The 18,012-nt window shown below is 32.6% G+C and overlaps 1 protein-coding gene across 4 annotated transcripts in view; it reads left to right on the plus strand.

The window, feature by feature from the left end:
* Positions 1-18,012, plus strand: part of LOC122160220 (adhesion G protein-coupled receptor A3-like) — a 252,456-nt gene that overhangs the window by 134,409 nt on the left and 100,035 nt on the right. For all 4 annotated transcript variants that reach the window (XM_042818574.1, XM_042818573.1, XM_042818575.1 and 1 more), the window contains exons 9-12: positions 2,496-2,694; positions 4,116-4,265; positions 7,277-7,438; positions 10,898-11,113. In XM_042818574.1, coding sequence (XP_042674508.1) covers positions 2,496-2,694; positions 4,116-4,265; positions 7,277-7,438; positions 10,898-11,113 — 727 coding nt within the window. The remainder of the gene's footprint in view (positions 1-2,495; positions 2,695-4,115; positions 4,266-7,276; positions 7,439-10,897; positions 11,114-18,012) is intronic.

An 18,012-nucleotide genomic window follows, 5' to 3' on the forward strand; every position in this document is an offset into this window, starting at 1 on the left:
GTTGACTAAATGCAGTTTTTGTTTCATCTTAGCTTTACCACCATATTTTAGTGGCGTTTGTTTTTGTTTTTAACCATCCCCTCTACGCCTCCCCCCTTCTTCCCCCCCCACCAAACTATAGTATTCAGCATTGTTTTCAATTGGTTCTTAAATACTTCAGTGATGTGCATAGAGCTCTTAAACAAAATATTATTACTTACTTGATAATAACACTGATGTATGATGCCATTCCCATTGAGAAATCAGGAAGGTAATTTGTTACCATGTGAATTATAATAAGAATTCAACCTGAATAGTTAATTAAGGGAAAAGAAGGTGAGAGAGGAAGATTCTCTTAAACACTAGAACTTTCTACACATACTTTTGACTTGAATACCTCTCTTCAATTTTAATATTTCAAATTAGGTCTTTTGTTAAAATATATACATTCTATCAGATAATACATACTGAATATTTTTGATGACATCTTTATGAAGTACATGTTCTCTCCATACAGTTACATCCTTTTCTTAATAAATATATAAATCCTACAGACTACTCAGACTAACACCAGGAGCATTTTTGTCATTTTGTATAAATCAAAAGAAGTGCCCTTTCCCTATTGATCACTTTTCCAGAAGTCTATACGCATTTATTTTTAAGATGTATATTTAAGGGGTGCTGAGTCCATAAATTCCTTTGGCATTTGAGAGGAATGAATTTAGAATTACAGAGAATTTATCAGTCTCAAGCCTAGCATGAGTACTTGAAACTATTCCAAAAGTTTATCCTCAGACATGCAGCTATCTCACCAGTAATTTTTCTTGGAAAGGTCTTTGAAGTATTCATAACATAGCAAGCATGTAAGTAAAAAGAGATGTAGCACAAAAGCAAAGCTGGAAAGAACAGTTCTTTTATTGAGGAAAAAATGAAAAAATCTTTAGCAATTTTGGAAGCATCATTCTTTCAGTTCACCAGCCTAGGTGGTATTTATAATTGCACAACTGCTGTCAGAGTTAGGCACAATGTGAGTCACATTGAACTGGCTTTAAGTAATCAGATTTTTTCTCTATGGTGGCCATATTTTGCTGATATTTTGTTTTACAGCTCACTATAAGATAATTCTGAGATGCAAAGGTATGTAATGTAATGTTACAATTTCTAATCATAAAGACCAGATTCTGCCACCTGTGTTGTGTCAGTGTGCTTTAGTTTCAGAATAGTCTTTTCTGTTTTACTTTTGAGGTAGGGTGCTACTCTAATTGTATTAGCACACAATTAGTACAGTTGTGGCCCAATAGCATTAATGCTGATATTTCACTTAATTAATATTTCAATGCAGAGGCAAGAGCAGTATATAATAATACTATATGTAGATATTTTTTTTTTTGTGATGATCCTTTCATGTTTCATTTTGCTTCAAATGATTATACATCACATGAATTTCTCCAGTGACAGTTAGCTATGGCACATAAAAATAATTCTCTTCTTACCTTTCCATTTTGAGACTAAGGAAACATACAAACCTAGCCTCAAACCTGTCCCTATATTATGTAACAGTGTCAAAATGGATCTGTGTCTTTTAAGTAACAGGAGCTAATATGCATGAATGAGCAAAGGTTGATTATCAAGGTGTGTGTCATTGGCAGGCAGAATTTTTTTTATGATTGGTTTCAGTCATTACATCAGTGCAATTAAAGTTAAAACCACATCCTTTCCAGACATGTTGACTGTTGGCACACAGTTTTGTTTGATTTTTCCGCATTACCTGATCTTGCTACAGCCATACTAGCCTGAAAATCACCATGGATTTGTACCCAAAGGAATAGATTGCATTTGTGTTGTTAAAGAGAATGCAGCAGATATACAAAATATTAATATTCCAAAATAGGCCCCTGAAGTAAATAGAACAATTCTGGCTCCTCTTGACTTACTGTTTCTTTTCAAAAACAATTTTGCCATCATAGTAGATAAATCTCATATAGTAAATACTTCATTTTTGAGATTTATCTCCTTCTTCCTCCACAAGACAATACTCTCTGCTCAGACCAAACCTATTGGCTTCTGATATATCCAGGAATTTTTGCTTCTCTAAGCTTTGTCACAGAAAGGGCTACGTAGCTTTAGGTCAAAATGAAAAGTACAGATTGTTGTCTTTATTTTGAGCCTTTACGTTTTGCAACATTTAGTAATGTTGTTTTCTTCTTGATGAGTTTCTGCTGTGCCTTATGCAATCTTCATAGGCAAAAGTTGGAAAAATTCCATTCATTTATTTTTCTTTAACACCAAACACCTTCCTAGAATTAATTCAGAATTAATGTGTGGCTAGCCAGCCTCAAGCCTGTGTAATTTCAAGATTTTCATGGAAACAAAGTAATCCATTATAGAACACAATGAGGTAAAATTTAAACAGCCATTTTTTTCTTTCATATATCATGCGTATTGTTGCTATATTGTCAGTTGCCTTTAAATATGAAGTTTTATATTTTAATTTTTTGCTTCCCTGCTGTTCACAGGTGGCCCAAAACTTTGGCTGGAATCACTGCTTATCATCCTTGTCTTCAGTATTCATTTAACTCCATTGCCTTTCACAATGGTGTAGAAGAGTCTAAGGCATGGCGTAAATGTAATCGAACTGGACGCTGGGATGAAGAAAACTATTCTGAATGTCCTTATTCACAAGAAATAACTCAAGTTCTTCATGCTTTCAGTCAGGTAACGCTGAAATCCAGGGCTTTTTTCTGTAGTACTGATTTTATGGGATAGCTTGCAAGAAAATGTTTGTTCAGCCACAAGTATGGAATATTTGGGCTTTGAATAAAATGTTGATGTTTTTATTTATTTATTTATTTTTTCTGGCAGTGGTTTTGGTAATTGATGGTGCCGTAGCAACATGCAATGCGCAGTATCTATTGTCTTTAATATTTTTCTTTCTCTGGGTGTCTAGAATCTAGATGCCATTAATAACGTTAGCAGGGTCATCTCTGCTTCACTGCAGTTCCTTATTTACCTACTCCTCATGCATTTTTACCAGAAAGACATTAATTTCTCTCGAAGTTCTATATCAGGTTTTTGCTGACTGAAGTCTGTTTTCCCACTGCTGTTGTAATATATTTAAAAGAGCTGCAGAAATGAGACCAAAATGTCTTCCTGATGTATTCCAGGGCAAAAACAAATAAACAAAAAGACCAAACAAACAAACAAAAACAAAACTCCAAAGCAGTATTCAGTTTCTTTCGGATCCTTTCAGTATTTCGGGGTTTCTTACTGATAAGTTAAAGAGAAGGTGAGATTTTAAAAAAAAAAAAAAAAAAAAAAAAAAAAAAAAAAAAAAAAAAAAAAAGCGTATGGGTAGAAATGAAAAAGAGCATAACAGTGAACAGTGAAGAGCATGAAGAATGGTACTGGTCTGTAACTGCCATAGTAACTTTTATCACTTTCAGTTTGCTTGATGATTTCTTCCTAATTAATAGCACTAGATGCTAGATTGCTTTAAAGTTTATTCTATGTTAATAATTACTATGTGAAGAAATCCAATGGAATTACATGGTTGTAATTCTGTGTGGAAGAAAGGTCATCTCTAGACTCCAGAAATCCCACCTGCTCAAAGCAAGGTAAGCTACAAGGTTAAGTCAGGTTTCTCAGGCTCTTTAAAAACAGGTTTTTAAAAACCTCTGAGGATGGCTGCACAGTGTTCAAATACCTGACTATTACCCTCGCCATAGAAAAGGTTTTCCTCTTATTCTGTCCAAGCTTCTCTTCTTTCAGCATAGTACCGTTGTCTTCTTTCCTTCCACCATACTCTACTGTATACATGAAACCTGACTGGCGTCACTGTTCTTGTCAGTGTTGCAAAACAAGGACAATTTTTAGGCTGATGAAATATTTTGAGGCCTATGTGTTCCTGTCTAGAAAAATTAGTCATGCAAAAATTTTCAGTATTGACATGTGGTGGTGTCTGGAGATGACAGCAACTGAATCTGAGACTTAGGGTAAAATATTCTACTGACATTTATGTGTATAGTACTAACAAGTGAAATAATAGAAAGCATTATACAAATGGATGGGATCTCTATTTTTAGCAAAGAAAAAAGCCAGCAGATTCATCACACCAAGCAATTCTCATGTATTTTCAGATGCACATCAATTTGACGACTGTACTTGAATTTTCCCGCCAACTGACAGCCTACACAAGAGGTGCTTCCCACTTTGCGGATAAAATGGATGTAATATATTTGGCTTATATAATGGAAAAGTTAATTGTCTTCGTGGATGAAGTTGAAGATGTAAGATATCTTCTGTGTACTGAAAGTATCACGTAGAAGTGAAGCCTCCACATATGGCCCTGTTCTTAATGTATGCAGGCACACACTGAAGCTTCTAAAACTGCTTGCCTGCTATTCAGCCACAAACATTCCGCATATGCTGCTGCGTCTTTCTTTATGTCAGACAGCTGAGCCATCTCATCTGACTGACATTATTCCTTGTGCTAAGGAAGAAAAATTGCATTTCAATAAGACACATCCTTAATTTTCTTTTTCATTTTTATTTTTGCCATAACTTACATTTAGAATGAACTTGAGCTACTCCTCAAACTGGCCGCTTTTTTGCTTTCATTTATAAGTTCCTCATCCTTTTATTTTCTCCATTTCATCAGGAGATTTTAACTCAGTTTACTCAGTGTAGCAGTTTATATAAAGAGAAGAAAACATGGCTTTTAAGTACAAATTTCCACACGAACTTTTAGCATAATGTATTCTATTTTCACAGGGAAATCTAACAAGAGTTGTGCAAATCCTATGGGAAAAATAGTTTTTTACAGACAGCAGCAATGTTCACCATAGTTTTTACTGTTAATTTTCAGAGTGACTGCTTTTATAAGATTTCATAACTTGTAATTTTTGTACACATGATAGCTATCATTAAAACGTATGTTTTCTTTGGTTTGGCAGCATTCATTCCATTCTTACTCTGAGGATTGTAACAGTTAACATTTTAGTATCAATTTGAGAAATCCTCCAACTTCAATTTCATCATCATATGCTAGGCCTAAAGTGTGTTATTAAGGGATCTCTAAGAACCGTGTTTCAAAGCTACAACTATGAAAGCCTCTTCGTTCAAAATCCTTTCTGGGAAAAAAAAAAAAATCCAAAAAGAAATATTTGAATGTATCCATGAGGCCTCTTTATTTTTCTTGTACAAGCAATTGATGCATTATGCATTAAAACTGAGCATCATCTCTGATATCTTAGTTGATTTGTTCCATCTTTAAAGTAGGTTTCAGTTTCTGGTTTTTGGTACTGAAGCTTCTCCATTTCTGCCACTTATTTCTACATCACTTATTTTGTAATCTCTTGTTTTCATAATTTAGAACACTGTCTTCATTCATCTGTTTCATTCTTTTATTTTGATTTTTCTTTTTTTGTGATTTTCAAAATAACTTTTAACATCTGTGCCAGAGGAGGTGACCCATTGTCACTGAAACGTACCCCTCACTGCCTCACAGTGCTCATATCCACATGTTTGGTCTCCATAAATGTCCAGCAGGCCTTGATGAATGTCAGTGGGTGCCATTTTTTGCAGAAGAAGGAATTCAGTGACCTACCTTTGCTTCATACACACTCCATATCAATCACCATTTTGTCGGACTGCTCTTCTGCTGCCATCCATCACACAGCAACAAAATGTAATGGAATATTGGCAGAAAGGTTCAACCTGTAATACCATTGCACCAACATCTGCCACTGATATTGTGGACCAACATAATAAAATGGGAGGCATTACTTTTGGAGCAGCCTTTGTACATTTTAATAAAAGTCAGTGGTACTTTGACTCATCTTGGATTCATCTCTCAAAGCATCAACTGCTTTAAGGACAATTACCAGGAGTATGTACATATATTAGCCCAAAACTTTGTATTTCTAGTGTCATGCCTTTATTCTTCAATGATGTATTTAATTATAATATAAATTAATACATCTTTTTATTTCTCATCTTTTTTTATATTTATAGCCAATTGTTCTGCCCTCAGTTAATTACTGCTTGCCTTATTAGTGCATAGTTTAATCTTTTTGCATAAATCAGTCTTTAAATGTGTCTTCTTATTATTCATTATATCCATAACTATTTTTCACATTGTCACGTCCATCTACAATTACATAGTAATCACATGCTCAAAAATACATTAAATATTTCAGGAATAGTTGCATATAATGTCTGATTATTTATCTCTCTTTTGCAATGCATGTGAAATGTATTTTTTATTGGAAATTTTATTTTTTATTGGAAATGTATTTTTTATTGGAAAAAAAACCATAGCTTGTCTTTTCTTAAACATTTTTCTCCAATGCTGAATTTCTTTCTACATTCCACTGAATTATCTGTGTATTTGCAATATTTTTCTGTTCCTATCAGTTTGACATCTTAGCCTCTTAAGGCTTTTTTAAGTTGTGTTTCTCTCTTGGTCATTTTTTCTGTATTCAGGTGATACCCTTGTGTACCTTTGGCAAGTCTTTGTTTCTTAGAAAGTCACAAACCTTCAAAAATAATGGTAAACTCAGATTTACCATTTACCATCTTACTGAAGAGTAAGTTTTAAAATTTTTGGAAGTAAATATTTTAATTTTTAATTGAAAGCATCACCAAAAATACTCACAGTGAAGGTTATTCTTTCTAAACTGAGTAAGCTAATAAGATTTTGAAACACATAGTCACATTAAAAACTCCAAAATATCATCTGACAAAGGCTGGGATTTATCAAATAGAATTAGTCAGAAAAGTAAATTAAAATACACAAAACTATAAGCCCATACTTTCTGTATAGCCAGTGAGATATTACAGGTTTGTATTAACACTTCACTTATATCTCAAATTTGCACTTTTAAGTCTGTAATTTATTTCAAATAAATTCTTTCTCCCCCGCAAGATTCTTTTATTAACTATAATGCAGTTTTTAGAGGATCATGGCCAATTTTTAATTGTTTAAGGAAGAGTTTAATAATTCTGGAATACTGTTAAGAGAAAGTTCGCGGCGGGGCGGGGGGGGGGGGGTGGTTTTTGGGTTTGTGGTGTGTCTTGTAGATAGACTTAAAAATTGTGAACTAATACCTTTTTTTTTTTTTTTTTGAAGGTAGTAGAGTTGTTATTTTCTTGGTATTTACATTTCAGTACATCTAATTTTCTTAACAGAATGTGGTTACTAAAAGAAATACAATCCCAGTTCTTAGTTGTGTTTTTGCATACTTACTTCCTACTGTTGTATTTTGCAGAAAATACTTGTTTGTTTTTTAATTTTCAGATAGGGGATGCTCTCATTGAAATTGCCAGCAATATAATGTCTGTTGATGACCATGTGTTGTGGATGGCTCAAAAGGAAGACAAAGCCTGCACCAGAATTGTGCGGTGTGTGGAACACATTGCAAATCAAATACTGACCAGCAACATTCAAGTCATTTCGAAGGTATTTCATAAAATCACAAAGCACTTTTGTCAAAAATTATTTTTAAAATGTTTTCTTTGTAATTTTTATTTCTAAATTCTACGTAGAGAGGAACAAGACTGTAAAACCAGATACACAGCATAGCATAGATATACTTGGATTCTGTAGAATTTTTTTCCTGGATTCTGTTTGGAACACTGAAACATTTTCCTGAGAATCTCTGATGATATTAAGAATAATTTTGCTTGGCTTTGCTTTTATATATTTATTCTTACAATAGACTGTTTGCAACACTATATTTCTAGTTTTCCTAGCGCTTTGTTCCTGTAGTATTTGGATTTCTTTTTGAAAGGGATACATTGAGTGAGAAATTTATAATAATAAAAAAAACAGGACACTCCCTTATTACTTAAAGTTCTCAATATACCTTTCAGGAAGGTGTCTAGATAACACTTTCTAAAGCAGTTAGAAAATATTCTAAAAAGATGTCATAAAGGTTATTAATTTGCAGTCAGTGTAATTTAGAAGCAAGCTGTAGCAGTATGAAATAACTGTACTTAGTTCTTGTTCTCCACCTACATGAATTTGTCATTTGTATACTGAGGAGTTGTCATTTGGGTACTGAGAAACTGTCTTTGTCACTTTTAACATCTAAGTGGTAGAAATATGTGGAAGGTAGAAAGGCTTGGAAATTATCTTTATAGAATTTTAGATAAATATTTCAAAGCCTTATTACTCTCTTAATTATCTTTCTTGATTTTAAGCAACATTTATTATTTTGTCAAGTGCTCTATTTTATTTTTATTTTGTTGAAGATACTGCAGAGAAGTGAAATCAGTGTTAGCTTCAATTAGGGCAATAAAGTATTTAAAAAAAAATTGAAAAAAGGAAATGTGGACCGAGTTGAATTACATGCTGAGCTGAACAGCATAATGACTTTAGTCCCTTTGCTGTACAATTTTAGTAAAGTGTAGTATTCTTCTACTTGAAGAATAAACTGACAAAACTTCTTGGATTTTTTTTTAATTTAATTCTCTTTTACATAAAATGATCAAATTTGCTAGAATTGTTTATTTTTATTAAGCATGCAGAGACAATAATTTGCTTTTTTGAAGTATTTTGTAATGTGACAGCTAAGAGGCTTCTGTTGCTTTATACTTAAGGTATCTTTTAAATGTCAAGTGCCAAAGGTCTTTTTTTTTCTTGTTACTGCTTCAGAAGGAAGTTGACATTACTGTAAACGGCAATGTTCTGTACTGACATATAGATCTCAGTCTCTAGCCTTTTTACTATGCCTTATATTTTTCACTTCTTGCAGTTTTCTGAAGGATAATTAGTTTATGGTTGAGTGCAATTTGTAAATAAACAAAGCTGTGGAGTTTTTCTTTTTGTCATCTCACACAGTACCAAACATGTCTGTTCTTTCTGCCAGCCAGAAGACTATATGCAGAAATTGCATCTGCTTTCACCTCTTTTTTCTATTTTTTACCTTTTTTTTTTTTTCTTTCAAACAACAGCACATAAAACCCTCAAAGCTTAAGTAGCCACAGGTTTATAAAATACTTTCTGAAAAAAACGGACCTTGATAAATTATGTTAGTTTTACAATATATGCACAGCTGCATTCCCTATAGACTGAGAAGCTAACTGGAAGCCGTGGCTTCTGGTGTTATTCCTATGTTATTTTTGGAAGACAAAAATGGTTTTCCATTTCGTGGAAGTCAGAAAAATGCCAACATGGAAACAGTCATTTAGATCTTCTTAAATCTCTCTTGCAAAATATATTGTAGATACACCCTGGGGTATTGAAAACCCCACAGAGGCCCTGTGCACAGCCAGCAAGGTGTATCCCAAATTAATTTCCCTTCGGTATTGTTCTGAGGTACTTTGCTTCTGCTCATATTTTTGTGTTTACTTATGTCAGATCTGCAGTTTGGGAAAGAAGACTTCCAGCGGATGATAAAACTTGTCTCCTTAGTCCTGTCAGGAGTCTTTAAGATTGACAGATTGACTTGGCTTAGAAGAGACCTTAAATTCCCACACAGTTCTGTCCTCTGATGTGGGCTGGGTACCATCCACCAGATCAGGGGCTAGGGCCCCATCCAGTTCAGCCTTGAACACCTTCAGGGATAGGGGAACCACAGATCTGCTGTGACCCAGGCCTCTGGCTGTGACCATTCAACCAATTCCTTATCAATCAAATAGTCCATGCACCATCTCTCTCCAATCCATATCTATCCAATTTAGGATAGAATTGTGTGGACCAGCTTCTGGCGTGTTCATTTCACTCTCCACCTGATAAAAGCCAGAATATTTAATTATAATTGCAATATAGTTGTTGTTTTTGTTTTTATTCTTTGCCACTTTGTACTATTCTTGTATTACCCCTGTAAGGATCCTTTTTGGCCATTTTGCCTTCATGTAGGTTTAGAAAATGGACTCCACATTGTCATTTTCTATATCTCCAACTCAAAATTATTAGCTCATGGTTTTTCGTAACATGTACCTTTCTTACAGATGCTTGTTTTCATGGATAATTTTGCTCTGCATTCATCTACATCCATTTCATAATTCATTTGAGAGTCCTAATAAGGAACAGCTTCAACTTCTATTTTACCCGTCTGTTCCTATATACAGTGTGTTCACACTATTTAAACATTGCCATAGGATTATTTTGAAAATGAAAAGATTAATGTTTAAAGAGTTTTGTATTCAGAATTTAAAAAGTAGGGCTTCCTTGTGAAATCACTTGAACTATCACTACAATATCCTCCAGCTGACATTTTCTTATCATCGTCTCACAAATATGAATGAAGAAACTAGTTCTATTTCCATTCTACAGCACAAAGCTTGAAGTTCTAAATAATTAAATGGCTCTAGCCAGGGTTTTAGAAATGCATTACCACAAAGAAGTTTTAACTGAGACATGTAGCTTGATTCTGGTAATATGGATAATAGTACTATGCAAACATGATAATGGAACGTGATCTGTGAAAGGCATTCATTCAATCCATCAATCCATCAAACAAATAGCTAAGCATCTTTCTATTTCATTTCTATGGCACAGAACACATCCTTGTCCATTTTAAAAATAATTCCTACTATTGCTGTTGCTAATTGACTTCATATCTGTATTGCTTTAAATCAAGATTAAATCTGTTGAAGCTGATAATGGCACAGTTGCAAAACTCGTACAGATTGAGAAATAAAGGTATTTTAAAATATTTATTAGCTGTCTTGTCATCTCTTTTTACTTATACCTAAGAAGTTCTCAAGCAATCTGTCTGTACTGTTGTAGAGTTCTATATCAGTTTTTAAAAATAAGTTTCATTTTCTTTCTTATCATATGCATTATGTATGGAAGCATGTACAAACACAGTCTTTATAAAGTATGTACAATAAATACACAATACAGATGTAATTATATGTAATTAAAAGTAATGAGTTAGCAATATCTCTGCTTTTCAATATGTTTTGACAGGTATCTCATAATATTGCTCTGGAGGCCTTTATGATCAAGCCATCTAATTTCATGGGAATGACTTGCACTGCCTTCCAAAAAATACCTGCAAATGTTGACAAGTCAGTTGTACATGATTTGGGAAGCTGGGAAGCAGATCCCCGTTCTGATCAACATTTGAATTTCAAGTGCAACACTGGCAATCTGAATGGTTCCTTGTTGAATTCTTCTACCAGGGTAAGTCAGTGCAGTCACAGATATAGCTTATATTTTTGAATGTGGATAATAATTTCAATATTTAAATTGCTTTAGTATGTTGTATTGGGTATTTTGTTGTTCTAACATATCCTATACTAATAATGCAGAATGTGAATATAAATAAGTAAATATTTTGTTCTTTCTATCTCCAGGTCTAGTTCTGAAAACGTTTCCACATGTAACCAATCTATTTGAAGTAATTTGGCAGTGTTTGTTTTAGTGAAGTGCTCTCTGGATTTTACATTTCAGAAATTTTCAGACTAATAAGTCAGTGGAAATTATCTTTACATCCACTAAACAGTATTACATTCTCTTTTCTCTGAACTTTATGCAGAGGGAGGGTGCTACATTGCAGTTTTTGAGTAGTAGTCCAAGAAACACAATAATAAGACTGTTAATAGAACACACTGTTAATATCAAATAATGAAGTGGAACAATTAAGTTTTGATCTAGTAGGAAATGGAATTTTGCATTTGGCTGAGCATGTTATTAAATTTAAGTCTTGCAGAGTTGAATTTTTGTTATCCTTCAGCTGAATCTCAGTTTAATAGCCTTATTTCTTGAAATTCTTAATATGACAAAATGATACTTTTCTGGATAATACTACCAGTTTATTGAACTTTGAAATTATTTTGATTGAAGTTATTTTCTCTTTGGTGCATTTTAATCTTCTGTACAGGTTAGGCAGAGATGTGGCAGTAACTTATGCTCTGGTAAAAAGAGGCTGTCTTAATAATAGAAGAAGAGGCAGAATTTCTTTTTTTTTTCCTTCAATGGAATTAATTTCCTCTGCGGACACTGTTCACTTGTCTGTCTAGGATGACCTAGACAGTTGTCTGAAAAGAGGAGATTGACATTTATAAGATGAAAACCAAATGTCAGAGATCTAAAAGCTAAAACAGGGAGCTGAATCTAAAACAAATATAAAGGAAATTCTACTGTCTGCATGAAAGAAGATTACCTAGAACTATGCGAAGCAATTTTAAAGTATATGATATATATCCTGTGAGAAGTGATGTTATTATCATTTTAGATCACTAGATCTCATATCTGAATTTTCAACAACACACTGCAGAAGATTCAGATGTTAGTTTCATGGCCAAAAGACCAAAATTTACTTAGGTTGTAATGTAATACGTGAATCCTGAAAAGCAAGAAGCTTCCATTCATTGTTCTCTGTAACTTTTACACTAAGCACTCCTTTAACTCATTCTGAAATGAACTGTATTCCTTATGTTGTTTTCTTCACAGTTTAATAGAACAAATTGTATAAATGTAATTGATTACAGAAAATAGAATTCTTTGTCATTATTCCAAGCCATATTAATTCTGTATTTTCTCTGTGGAGGCATACAGTAAACCTACTTCATAGTGTTGTATAAAATTCAGGAAACTAGAGTTTGTGGTGGAGGTGGGAGTTGCTGGTTTTCAAAATTTAGTCACTGTATTTTAAAGTACTCATTACTCTGACTACTTAGAACTTCATTTTAGATGATGAACTTATTCTTAGAATCTTTCTCTACTTAGCATAGGATTAATCATAAAGAAGAAAAAAAATCTAATGAAAATTCCTAAGTACAAATGATAATTATAACTTTAATTTACTTCTAATAAAAGCATAAAAGGTTGTCCTTAAAGAGCTCATTGAATGAGGAGGTTTACTGTTTTATGACAAAAACTTTATCTTTCTTCAAATGCATAACATTGTAAGTCGTCTGCTCACTAAGTATAAACAATTGTTTATGACAGTGATCTGTTGACAGCCAGTTCTACTAATGAATTAGAAAAAGTGTACATTCATAAAGCAGTTTGTGGAAAGTTGATGGAAGAGGACTAAGTAAGTAATCACAAGCTCTCTAAATAACACATCGGATTTTTTGTAGTTTGCCTATACTGATATTTTCAGGCACCAGTAGGAAATTGCTACAAATTTAGTAAGTAGTTGTCTATTAGTTGTTTAACCTGATCTACGTATTATGAAATAGAGAGCCCCCAAAAGGGGATGAAATACTGAAGGAAAAAATAAAATTAACAAGAATAATTGAAAATTAAATAATTTAAAAGATACTGAAAGAGGTTTTAAAAACGTTGGGAGATAACTCTTAAAATATGCGTATATCAACTTGTGTTTCAAATACGTGGAAAGTCCTTTATAGACTATCTTGCAGTATTTAAAAATACTCTCAGGCAAAATATTATTTCAGTGTGATGCACAGATTTTTATCTTTCAATCTCATTTTGGCTCTGCAGTCAATAAACAATCTGAAAGACTGAAAAAATTATCACTATTGCAGATCAAAAGTTTTGCTGTTGTAGAGCTTAGACCCAGTTGCTTTGTCTTAAATCCCATTTCTGCTGTTAGAAGTAGACATTTTTCATTGCCTACCTGAACTCTATCAGATGAAAAAACATGGCTCCGTTATATGTTCCTGTTTTATGATACAGTGGCTTGTATTTTGACACAGTGTATGTTTTGATCCTGGTTAAATAGGCCTAAGGGTGTCTTTCCAGTCTTCCTACTTAGAGGAGTGCTACTAATACACTGCCCCATAGCCTGACTGTACTGTAGGGATATCAGTACTGATAGGCAAATACAGGGCTACTGTAACACTTGAACTCAGACAGTATGAAAACAGTTTAATGCTATTGAATATGAGTCTGGTGTCTGATTCCCATTTGATATATAGTAGTCTGAACCTAATCCCTGTTCTAGCCTTATCCTATAAACTATCTCCAGTGTGTAAAGATGTCAGTTATACAGTTAATTCTTTCCTCTGCCTCACTAAAATTACATCTCACTAAAATTACATTAAAATGAATTGTTTGAATGTCCTGCCTATCACAATTAAACATTAAGTTTATAGATGACTGTAAACTCAGTATTCACTCTTGGAATTTTAAGAAAATATTTTATTAACATAATTCATGGTTTTGGTGTCTCTGTAAAATGTTAAATGAGTAAAATTGTTCATCTCTCTCTAGTTTCATTGGTTGTTCATTTCATGCAGGACTGAGTTCAGGGGAGCAACAATAATCTGTATCTTCCCATGTAATCACTGATTTCTGAAATTCAAATTTCACTTAAATATCCTCAATATATTTCATTTTACTATTACATTTTATTTAGTCTTTATATTTTTATGAGCCAGACAGGTCTTTTGATTTACCAGATTGCATTGCAGGTGATGTCCATATGCTAAAACATTAAAAGTTGGTGTTAGCATTGATACTAGCCATACTAATAATGAAGAAAAAATCGAAAGTGCTTTGACAAAATTGTTTGATCACTTACTTATATAACTTTGAGTCATTATACAATTATAGAAATATTTTTTCATAGTCATAATCATAAGTTGTAAAAAAAAAAAAAAAAAATTTCTTGCATAAAGTCAATTTGAATATCAAACCACAAAGATAATGTAAAAGTTTATAGTACATTCATATATAAAATTTGGCAGGATTTCACAGAAGAACTTGATGCAAGTATTTCTACTACCTCCCACTACTTTGATTGCGATAAAGCACAGAAAATCCCGAAGAGAAACTATGAAGGGAAAAGTTATAAGCTGCATAAGACCTGCTTTCTAATTGGCCTTTTAATAAAAGTGCCTTTCGCTGCAACTCAGTGTATGTGAAATGCTCCTAATCTTTATAGATAGTTAATTATATCAATTTAGAAGCTGTCTAGTAGGTTGTGCAATAATTAACTTACTCATTAGTGCAAAAGCTAATTCTTATATAAATAACAATTACAATTTATACTGGAAGTTTCTAAGGCAATGTTAGGTGTGCTGTTTAACCAGTTATATATTCCAAAATGGTTTCATTTCTATGGTACTACTAAATAAACAGGTAGTTTTGACTAAGATTTGAACAGTGCCTCATACATTTTCATTAACAGAGGTTTATGTGTATTCTAATTACATGTGAACATGTTTATGTGAAGTATTTTCTTTCTTTCTGCTACCTTGATTGAGTTGCTTATCCATTACACATACATTTTGCAGAACACATGTACAGCATTTTTGAGGGCAAATGAAAAAGATCAGCTGAGGAAATTTTAAGTTCAAAGAAATGTGTAAAATTAGTGAAGTCAATTAAAATGTAATGCAAAATGAAAATATTTCCAGCAACTTTCACAGGAGTTGGCTATTTTAAATCAATTTTTCTGATCCAATCAGTCAGATTAACTGTTCACCCAGTCCTGATACTTCTTCATTCAATTTTAAACTTCAAAAAAAACCAAAACAAAATAAAGTATAAATGTTTCCAGTCTTTTATTGAGAAGATTCACATAGCAATGTTGTATAACCACATACATCATACTAACAAAGTATTAGCTAAGGCACCCAACAAAATATTACTGTACTACCTACAATAAAATTAGGTCAGTAGGATAATTTTGTGTTTCTTCTTCTGGAGTACAGTAGTTGTGTTCTTATGTGTAGTATGAATGTGTTGGCATCACCATTTCTGTTATGATTTCTTCTAATTACTCAGCATGCATCATTTGTTAGAGAGTATTACAGCACCTTTATCACCAAACATTGCAAACTTTGATTATATCTGTACAACATAGATTGCTACAAGATTATCATTTTCTTTTTTTCTGAATCTGTAGCTTTTACGACTGCAGAAATAAACAAAATATTGCCAAGTGAAGCAGCAAACCAGGAAAAAAAAAATCCCACCTAGTTTCTCAGTTTACATACAGTGAATATTACAGTGATGCAATGGACTCAGTACCAATAAACACAACATCATAACTTATTTTGGTTTCAAAGCATTTTTTCTCCAAGTGTCATCATTATGATCAGGTCAAGACTCTTTACATTACATACTATAATTTTTCCTTTTCCTTTTCTTTTGGGAATTATCTATTTTTTCCCATTTTCTTCTTTGCCTGCTCCTTTCTTTTTGTGTCTTAGAACTCAAAACATTTTGCTCTTCTTTTATTGACTATTGGCACTAATTTGTGCATTTACTCTGGGAACTTCGGGGAAAGTTTGCTTGGATATAAATTATGCATTTGAATTTTACAGTAACTATTCTAGATCTACTCTTTCAGTAGTTTGTTGGTATTGTCAAAAACAGATGTCTTTATGTGATTAAGAGATTTTAAAGTTTATTTTATCTGCTTTCATCCCTTCATGTTTATTCTATGTGCTTTTTTATCTAAGGTATTTTCTGTGTGAGCATGAATTTGCTTGCAGTTGATTAGTGATTGTACACTGAGTAAAAAGTGAAGTTTCTGTCATTCAGTTGATTAGGTGAACTTCACTTCAAAATCAAATGCATATAAGACAAACTACCTCCCTCTCTTCTGAAATCCTAAAAGCACAACTTTACATGTCTATACTTGCTTACTACTATTCCTTCTCAGACAATTTCTGTATATATTTATGCCTATTATGACATCTTTGACATAAATAATTCTGTATTCCATATTTAATATAAAACAATAGTCCTTCTTCACTCTGCATGTATTCCCCATGCTCTTTTACAATGTGAATGGTGATCCTGCTATTTCTAAATATGGAGAAAATGAAATAGCACAAGTATACCATCCATGCTTGTGCAACATCAAATATATTAGGTATGAAGAAGTGTTTCTGTAGTAGTTCTACTTGTTTAATGTATGTCAATACATTGTTCAATGTATGTCAATAGTCATGTTCAATGTATGCTAATTGAAATACATTATGTTCTTTTTAAGTAGGAAAATGTACTGTATTGTGTTCTTCTATTTCATAGCTGGTTTCAGCATAAAAAAAAAGCTAAAATGTAATTATAAGCTCATGTCCCTCTTATCTTACCATTTGCCACTTCAGCATATAAAAATTCTGCAAATAACATCAGCCAAATTTTCTGTATTATATTGTTTATGGTTCTGTTCTGATGTTTCTGGTATAAATATAATATTTAAAACTTTTATTTAACTGATATTAAGTTCTGCTCTTGCTGTGTACAGTTTAGGGTTTTAGTTTGTATATCTATGTGGAGGTGAAAAGTAATCTGAACAACTTATACAGAAAAAGAACAAATATAAGAACAAAAGGACTTGGAAAAGCACGAACTTATATGTGATATAAATTTCTGTTATTTCAACTCACATTTGCTTTCATAAATTTAACATGACTCATGTTGATTTTATGAGTGTTTTCATTGTATATCTGAGAGATAAGCTCTCACTTTCTCATCCACAATGGTTGCATGAAAAACTTTTCTTTTTGATTCTCTGCACCATCATTCTCATTACAGAAGAGTTCTCTTTGGGGTTTCCCAAAGGGCATTGGAAGATTATTTTCTTTTACAAAAGAAGGAAGCAAAATTACCAGACTCCCTCATGTGCATTCTGCTGTTAAATAATGGCTTGTACATTAATTAAGATAAATATTGTAACAGAAAAACATCGACACTGTGACAGTTAATAACACAGTACATTAATTGTTAGAACATATTTTAAGTTAACTTAATGGTAGGAAGATAATAATGAACAACTAGAAAACTGAGTACTACCAAAATTCCTGGTTGTTGACATTTCAAGAATTATAACCCTACTCTGATTTTGTTATTATACTAATAATAAACTTTTTAATTTTTATTACTCTATTTATAAGTTAAATGGTGATGCTTACTTAATTCTTTCAAATGCTTGTTTTATTTTCCCTGGCAAAGACCTATGTTTTCAAAGAGGAAACACTTCAAAATCTATTAAATACTTTTATTTCGTTATTCAATAGCTTTTTCACTATGTTTGGCTAACTTCATTGCCTATTTTTGCTGTTAAGATATTTCTAGTTTCTAAATTGATAGATATAGTAGCTACATGAGTATCTATAGAAGTTTTACTTTTTTTCCTGTTTTTCCTGATTTCT

This window comes from Centrocercus urophasianus, unplaced genomic scaffold (genome assembly GCF_019232065.1).
Source record: "Centrocercus urophasianus isolate 14NV4802_14NV808 unplaced genomic scaffold, USGS_Curo_1.0 seq_17, whole genome shotgun sequence".
Taxonomy (NCBI): Eukaryota; Metazoa; Chordata; class Aves; order Galliformes; family Phasianidae; genus Centrocercus; species Centrocercus urophasianus.